The sequence below is a fragment of the Sander lucioperca genome, chromosome 22 (assembly GCF_008315115.2).
Source record: "Sander lucioperca isolate FBNREF2018 chromosome 22, SLUC_FBN_1.2, whole genome shotgun sequence".
NCBI lineage: Eukaryota > Metazoa > Chordata > Actinopteri > Perciformes > Percidae > Sander > Sander lucioperca.
Genome location: NC_050194.1, coordinates 4154532 through 4163208, shown reverse-complemented (window position 1 = coordinate 4163208; position 8677 = coordinate 4154532). Strand labels below are relative to the sequence as shown.

Genomic DNA, 8677 nt, shown 5'->3' with positions numbered 1-8677 from the left:
ATATTTTGTCACTTTTTTCCTCATATTTTGTCACTTTTTCTCATATTTTTCTCATATTTTTGTCACTTTTTTCTCATATTTTTGTCACTTTTTTCTCATATTTTTGTCACTTTTTTGTCACTTTTTCCTCATATTTTTGTCACTTTTTTCTAATATTTTTGTCACTTTTTTCTAATATTTTTCTCATATTTTTCAAATATTTTTGTCACTTTTTTCTAATATTTTTGTCACTTTTTTGTCACTTTTTTCTCATATTTTGTCACTTTTTTGTCACTTTTTTCTCATATTTTGTCACTTTTTTTCTCATTTTTCTCATATTTTTGTCACTTTTTTCCTCATATTTTGTCACTTTTTCTCATATTTTTGTCACTTTTTCCTCATATTTTTGTCACTTTTTTCTAATATTTTTGTCACTTTTTTCAAATATTTTTCTCATATTTTTCAAATATTTTTGTCACTTTTTTCTCATATTTTTGTCACTTTTTTCTCATATTTTTGTCACTTTTTTCTCATATTTTTGTCACTTTTTTCCTCATATTTTTGTCACTTTTTTTCTCATATTTTTGGCACTTTTTTACTCATATTTTTGGCACTTTTTTCCAACGTTTATGATCCTGTTTTTCTGACATTTTTTATGCTTTATTCTGATTCTTTTTGTTTCTGTTTTTGTTCAAATTTTTGCCATTTTTTCCAACGTTAATGATGGATTTTTTGCAGGTTTTTTTCTGATGTTTTTCGCATTTTTTTTCTAACTTTTTTTCTACATTTTTGGTACTTTTTTCCAACGTTTTGGGCGTTTGTCTTTTTTTTGTGGCTTATTTCTGATTTTTTTTTTCCTTCTGTATTTTGCATTTCTTTACTACGTTTTGGTGCTTTTTCCAACACTTTTAGTGCTGTCTTTTGACACACCCCCCACCCCTAGCTTCTACATCTTGTTTCTGACCCCACAGGAACAGCTGGCGGCGCTGCTGGGCGTCCTGAAGCAGCACATTGGTCAGATGGAGAAAGAGCCGCTCAGCTTCCACCAATCAGAGCTCACGTCCTTCTTCCTCAGCGCGCTGGACTTCAGAGCCCAACACTGCCAGGTTCTACTTCCTGTTACATAACATAAACAGTATAATTAAATTAAAAATCCACATGAATGTACTGAGGGATGTAGATTTCAGTCTTCATGGGAAGGTGCTGTGTGTGTCTGTGTGTCTGTCTGTGTGTGTGTCTGTCTGTGTGTGTGTCTGTCTGTGTGTCTGTCTGTCTGTCTGTGTGTGTGTGTGTGTGTCTGTGTGTGTGTGTGTGTGTGTGTGTGTCTGTGTGTGTCTGTGTCTGTGTATATGTGCCTGTGTGTGTGCCTGTGTGTGCCTGTGTGTGTGTACCTGTGTGTGCCTGTGTGTGTGTACCTGTGTGTGCCTGTGCCTGTGTGTGTGTGTCTGTGTGTGTGTGTGTGTGTGTGTGTGAGTGTGTTGTCACGGTGGTAGTGCAGTGATGAAGTCTAGAGACCAGCATTAAATATGGACACTATAAGAGAATAATGTAGACAGTATAGATACAGATCAATGTGTTGGTTACAGCCAACCACTAAAGGCACTTCCTGTTCCTAATTCCTGTACCTACTTCCTGTCTGTAAATCCCCTCAAACCCAGCCCATCGACGCTAAACGTTTTTGGCGCTCTACTCAAAGCTTTCGACATTCTTCTGTGGCGCTTTTTCGTGTTTTTTTTTCTGCTTTTGTTGCTGCACATCTCACGGTTTAACCTGTCTGTCTGCTGACTTCCTGTCTGTCTGTCTGACTTCCTGTCTGTCTCCAGGGCGATCTGAAGAAGACGGCGGAGATTGAAGGCTGCGTGATCGACTGTCTGATCGCCATGGTGATGAAACTGTCCGAGGTCACGTTCAGGCCGCTCTTCTTCAAGGTAACGTCTATGTTACAGGGAAACCCTCTCCACCAGAGTCCATTCAAAAAAACAGCACTTTTATTATTATATCAATATATCGTGATATGAGACTAGATATCGTCTAGATTTTGGATATCGTGATATCGGATATGACATAAGTGTTGTCTTTTCCTGGTTTTAAAGGCAGCATTACAGTACTCATATTTTTTTCCACTTTTTTTCCTCATATTTTTGTCACTTTTTCTAATATTTTTGTCATTTTTTCTCATTTTTTTGTCACTTTTTTTCTCATTGTTGTCACTTTTTTCCAATATTTTTGTCAAGTGATGTACTTTTCTGAATTTACCAGACTGTTGCTGTTCTAGTATTTGCCTTTACCTACTAAGTCAGGGGTGTCAAACTCAGTTTCCCAGCAGGCCACACTGTGCAAACCTGTGCATTAAGTCATTATGTCCACATTACTGATGATTATTAATCTCAAATGACTGATGGACATGGAGTCTGGTGGGTTTAGGATGCTTAAAGTACTGTTTATTTACATGCAGTCTGGTGGGTTTAGGATGCTTAAAGTACTAATTATTTACATGGAGTCTGGTGGGTTTAGGATGCTTAAAGTACTATTATTTACATGGAGTCTGGTGGGTTTAGGATGCTTAAAGTACTGATTATTTACATGGAGTCTGGTGGGTTTAGGATGCTTAAAGTACTGATTATTTACATGGAGTCCGGTGGGTTTAGGATGCTTAAAGTACTGATTATTTACATGGAGTCTGGTGGGTTTAGGATGCTTAAAGTACTGATTATTTACATGGAGTCTGGTGGGTTTATGTTTGTGTCCCTGCAGCTGTTGGACTGGAGTAAGTCGGGCAGCACCGAGCGTCTGCTGACTTTCTACCGCCTGTCGGACTTCATCGCCGAGAGACTCAAAGGACTCTTCGTGCTGTTTGCAGGAAACCTGGTGAAACCGTTCGCCGACCTGCTGCGCCAGACCAACGGCTCCCAGACCGGTGAGACGCGGCACCATTTAATGAATCAACATGGTCCACGTTCTCTCTTCTACCGCTTTCACTTTGGATCTCAAGACGACTTTTCTGCAGCACCGTTAATCATATATAATTAGTGTTATATAAATATCTCTATTCTGTGTGTCTCTGTGTGTGTGTGTGTGTGTGTGTGTGTGTGTGTGTGTGTGTGTGTCCAGATGCGTTGTTGTTTGAGTCGTGTGGTGAGGAGAAGGTCAGTCTGCTGCTCAGCTTCGTCCTCGACTGTCTCCAGAAGATCTTCCTCTTCGACACGCAGAGATTCCTGAGCAGAGAGAGAGCAGACGCTCTGCTGACCCCCCTGGTAGACCAGGTACACACACACACACACACACACACACACACACACACACACACACACACGTGCACTGCAGGAGTGTCTCTCCCTATCTCTCTCTCTCTCACCTGTCACCTGTCTCACCTGTCTCCCTTTCTCTGTCTCTCTCTTAACTGTCTCACCTGTCTCCCTGTCTCACCTGTCTCCCTATCTCTCTCTCTCTCTCAACTGTCTCACCTGTCTCCCTATCTCTCTCTCTCACCTGTCTCACCTGTCTCCCTATCTCTCTCACCTATCTCACCTGTCTCCCTGTCTCACCTGTCTCCTTATCTCACCTGTCTCCGTGTCTCGCCTGTCTCCTTATCTCTCTCTCTCACCTGTCTCCCTATCTCTCTCTCTCACCTGTCTCACCTGTCTCCCTATCTCACCTGTGTCACCTGTCTCTCTCTCTCCCTGTCTCCCTGCAGCTGGAGAACAGTGTGGGAGGACAGCAGGCGTATGAGCAGAGGGTGACCCAGCACCTGGTTCCCTGTGTGGGTCAGTTCTCGGTGGCGCTGGCCGACGACGCTCTGTGGAAAACTCTCAACTACCAGATCCTCCTGAAGACCCGGCACGCCGACTCCAAGGTACCCAAAACACCTCACACTCTCACCTTCACAGTCACGTTCGAACACAGGACTACAGCTAGTCACCTTCCAAGTGTCTGACAACATTATGGGATGGATCCCTACAGAGATAGACCTTTTAGTTAAAGAGTAAGATCCTTTTAGTTTAACATGAAACAGCCCCGAAATCACCATCACCAAACTCCACCAGACTCCATGTAAATAATCACTACTTTTAGCGTGTATAGAGCCAGCATATTTCCACCAGACTCCATGTAAATAATCAGTACTTTTAGCGTGTATAGAGCCAGCATATCTCCACATGTAAATGGGTGAATTAAGGGTTTATTTCAACCAAACCAGAGTGGTGATTGTTGGAACAGTGGAAAGATGAACCAAGACGGCTTTTGGTAGTTTTATTAAGTTTCTGTCCACTTTGAATGAAGTTTGTTTTATGATGATTAAAATACTGATTATTTACATGGAGTCTGGTGGGTTTGGCGAACGTGGGCAAAGAGAGTCCAGTGTGTTGTACGATGCTAAAATTCAGTGTGTATTAGTATTTTGAGTGCAGTAAAGTAACTTATTACTTCCTCAGGTGCGTTTCTCAGCGCTGGTGATGCTGATGGAGCTGGCCTCCAAACTGAAGGAGAACTACATGGTGCTGCTGCCAGAAACCATCCCCTTCCTCGCTGAACTGATGGAGGGTAAACACACACACACACACACACACACACACACACACACACACACAGAGACACACACACACACATCTGCACAAAGTGAAAGAGACACATTCATGCAAAAATGCTCACTTTTTTAACCTAAGACTAACACTGGGATGTGATATAAGGGGAGATGTAGGATTGAAGTTAAATATAATAATATATGATAAATGTGTGTGTGTGTGTGTGTGTGTGTGTGTGTGTATGTGTGTGTGTGTGTGTGCGTGTGTGTGTGTGTGTGTGTGTGTGTGTGTGTGTGTGTGTGTGTGTGTGTGTGTGTGTGTGTGTGTGTGTGTGTGTGTGTTTCAGATGAGTGTGAGGAGGTGGAGCAGCAGGTCCAGAAGGTGGTTCAGGAAATGGAAAACATCCTCGGAGAACCGCTGCAGAGCTACTTCTAACAGACACACATACACACACACACACACACACACACACACACACACACACACACACACACACGCACACACACAGAGACACAGACACACAGACACACACACACACACGCACACACACAGAGACACACACACACACACACACACGCATTTCTTTCTGTGATCTGATGTGAAATTTGTACTTTTGTGCAAAAAATAAATATTTTTTTGTCAAAGCTTTCCGTTTTTTTTTAAATAATAATCGTTCTTACCAATTTAATAAACCAAGGCCTTGAATGTATTTATATATTTCATTGCTTCTCATATTTTGGGACTATATTGTACGTCTTTGTATCTGTTGGTTCTTCATTGTCTCTTAAACACTCACCCTTTAACATTTTTCGACTTTTTCGATTCTTTTTGAACTCTGAAAGATGAGCAGCGTTCCCTGACACTAACAGTCTGACACAGAAATATAAACAGATGAATCAATAAATAATAAAATTATATAGAAAATATCAAGAAACCTCCACAAACAGTCCATGTTCTATACCGCCCAACTTGCGTTTAGCCCCGCCCTACTGTCCTGTGATTGGCTAGTACTCTTGACTTCCCGACCTGCTGTGATTGGCTAGAACTTTTGACTTCCCGCCTACTGTCCTGTGATTGGCTAGCACTCTCGACTTCCCGCCCTACTGTCCTGTGTTTGGCTAGTACTCTTGACTTCCCGCCCTACTGTCTTGTGATTGGCTAGCACTCTTGACTTCCCGCCCTACTGTCCTGTGATTGGCTAGTACTCTTGACTTCCCGCCCTACTGTCTTGTGATTGGCTAGCACTCTTGACTTCCCGCCCTACTGTCTTGTGATTGGCTAGCACTCTTGACTTCCCGCCCTACTGTCTTGTGATTGGCTAGCACTCTTGACTTCCCGCCCTACTGTCCTGTGATTGGCTAGCACTCTTGACTTCCCGCCCTACTGTCCTGTGATTGGGTAGTACTCTTGACTTCCCGACCTGCTTTGATTGGCTAGCACTCTCGACTTCCCGACCTGCTGTGATTGGCTAGCACTCTCGACTTCCCGCCCTACTGTCCTGTGTTCCCGCCCTACTGTGCTGTGATTGGCTAGTACTCTTGACTTCCCGCCCTAAACCCCGTTGATTATCTCCATAAGATTTAGATTATCAGCCATAATGTCTAAACCATCCCATAATATCTACGTGGTTGTGTAACGAAGTTTTCGGCTCCTGTAGAAGCTAGAAGTCTGTATGAAATCAACCTTTTTTTTAAGAAAAACAAGTTTTATCCGCAATCTTGTGGAGAAAAACTACACTACCCACAATCCTAAGCGTAACAACAACGTCTCTGATTGGTCCAACTCGCTGTTACCATAGTAACGTTTGCCGTACCCATAGACTATATATGATATTATACAGTCTATGGCCGTACCTTCGAAACCGCGAACAGTTAGAGCGAACAGCTACCATTGAAGTCTCTGATAGTTTCTGTACACGGTTTCTTGTACTTTTTGACTTTTCTGCCGTTTTCAAAATGTTTTTTTGCGCCGAATCAAATGTTTTATACTCAGTATTAATCCCGTAGCTGGTTGGCTCGGTTCCACACTTAGTACCCTTTATATCGGCAATTTTTGAAACGTAAATCAGAGCCGTTAAAAAAGTGGGCGGTCACTATTATGAAGGGTGTGAACTATCTCCAGCGCAATCTACCATCTTTGGCAGTGCACCTGCTGCCGTTATTTATTCCTCCCGCCACACGGGGGCGGTGAATCCCCGCTGTTTGCCGCTATATAAACCTGTACAAAGCAACCGGCCGCTAAATCGTTCTGTTGGCTTGTTGATAGTGTGTCAGTCTACATTTGGAAGATGTTTAACTTTGTAAAGAATATATGCGAGTAACATAGTCACGTGTTAATCGCTACGTTGCTTCTAAACGGCTTTTTTTTTAAACTGGAAAGCAGACCGGAAACTGTCCTTTTCCAGCTTTGACCGTTAGCGTTAGCTAGCTAAGTGCGTAGCTAGCAGCATCTAGCCGGCTGTTGTTAAACCGTTAACCACATATCTGCTGTGAAAGAGTCGCCACCTCGCCGAGATCTTTGTCGAAGGTATGTTGTTTGAATCTGTGTGTTTCTACTGTGTTTCTATGTCGTGTCGAAGACGTATTAAGAGCTAAAGCTAACTTTAGCAAATCCACCATTCGTTTTTCGCGGGGCTCCGCCCACCGCGGAGTCTTATTGGTCCTCTGAGAGGCTAGCTCTGTGAGCCCTGTGCTGATTGGCTTAAAAATGACAGGCCCTTTTTAAAGCCGAGTAGTTAAATGACTGAAGACACGAAGGATTTTACGGTTTGTTATTTATTTATTTAACGTATATATATAAAATACATGAACTATTCTAAATGTCTGACAGCATTTTGGAAAGGATCTCTAAGTAGGCCGACCTTTCTGTTAGAGAGTAAACAAACAAAAACATCAACCCACCAGACTCCATGTAAATAATCACTAATTTTAGTATCGTCATATACACTTCATTTAAAGTCGACAGAAACAAAATCAAACTATTAAAATCCGTTTTGGGTCATCTTTCCACTGTTCAAACATCACAACTCTAGTTTTGGTTGAAATAAACACATAGTTTACCTATTTACATTTGAAAGTATATTGGCTCTATACATGCTAAAAGTACTGATTATTTACATGGAGTCTGGTTGGTTTAGCGCTGGCGCTACACAAACTAGGCAAGCCAAAACTCACTGTGACCCTAAGTTTGTAAGAATGCACACCTGATCAAAATCGGCGAGGGGCCGGGATTTAGTATTTAGTAATTGGCTAAAAGGTGTGAGGGCTTGTGGGTAATCCAGAGAGGCTTACTGAGGCTGCTCAGACACACAGCTCAGTCTCCTCTTCATCACAGCTCAGTCTCCTCTTCATCACAGCTCAGTCTCATCTTCATCACAGCTCACATAGTGCTGATTTTAGGGTCAGCTGTTAGTGTTCCTGCTCCTCCACCACTGAGGCTCAGAGGGAAATCGCTACGACCACAGCAGGTACGTCTAGTTTCCTGGGTGGAAGTCTTAAGATATTATATAATTACACTAGATTTAGTGAGATAGTGTAGCTTTAAACCTTCCAGCCACAACTTTTTTTTTTTACCGTTAGACATGAGCAGGAAGGGTTTCGTGTGTGTGTGTGTGTGTGTGTGTGTGTGTGTGTGTGTGTGTGTGTGTGTGTGTGTGTGTTTGTGGGTGGGGTCTAAGCAGTGTAAACAGGAAGTGCAGCAGGTTTAAGGTGAACTTGAATGTGTGTGTCAGGGATGTGTGTAACCTGGGATGAGCGTCTGTGACGAGGACGTGGATCTGCAGAGCTGGGGCTGGACTGACCTGTGTGTATCCTCGCTGCCTTCTGTGTGTGTGAGACTGTGTGTGTGTGTGCCGCATGTGTCTGTGTGAGTGAGTGGGTGTGTGTGTCACTGTGAGACTGTGTGTGTGTGAGAGAGTCAGGTGTTTGATAAGGTTTCGGGGATTAGTTTGGTGGAGAGGTGTGTTGTAATCTGCCGTGTGTGTGAACTTCTGTTCCTCTCGAGGGAAAAAACAACAGATATGTGTGTCTGTGAAATCTGAAATCTGATCCATTGAGGTCAGAAGCCCTAAAACTATTAACCAGATCTGGGACACGTTGAGGCGTAAAAGGTGTGTAGGGAAACAGGAAGTCTTCCAGCAACACGAGACAAAGTTCAGCCTGCGATGTTGTGACAGGTTT

The 8677-nt window shown here is 42.8% G+C and overlaps 2 protein-coding genes across 4 annotated transcripts in view; both read left to right on the top strand.

Moving 5' to 3' along the window:
• Positions 1 to 5146, top strand: part of heatr1 (HEAT repeat containing 1) — a 49730-nt gene extending 44584 nt beyond the window's left edge. For all 3 annotated transcript variants that reach the window (XM_035997237.1, XM_035997238.1, XM_035997236.1), the window contains exons 39-45: positions 951 to 1085; positions 1803 to 1907; positions 2734 to 2896; positions 3091 to 3242; positions 3674 to 3832; positions 4410 to 4518; positions 4846 to 5146. In XM_035997237.1, the coding sequence (XP_035853130.1) occupies positions 951 to 1085; positions 1803 to 1907; positions 2734 to 2896; positions 3091 to 3242; positions 3674 to 3832; positions 4410 to 4518; positions 4846 to 4934 (912 nt within the window). In that variant the 3' untranslated portion in view covers positions 4935 to 5146. The remainder of the gene's footprint in view (positions 1 to 950; positions 1086 to 1802; positions 1908 to 2733; positions 2897 to 3090; positions 3243 to 3673; positions 3833 to 4409; positions 4519 to 4845) is intronic.
• Positions 5147 to 6651: 1505 nt separating this feature from the next.
• Positions 6652 to 8677, top strand: part of LOC116063128 (SUN domain-containing protein 1-like) — a 34061-nt gene continuing 32035 nt past the window's right edge. Inside the window, exon 1 of the mRNA XM_035997239.1 lies at positions 6652 to 7025. The gene's annotated coding sequence lies outside the window, so the exon portion shown is untranslated. The remainder of the gene's footprint in view (positions 7026 to 8677) is intronic.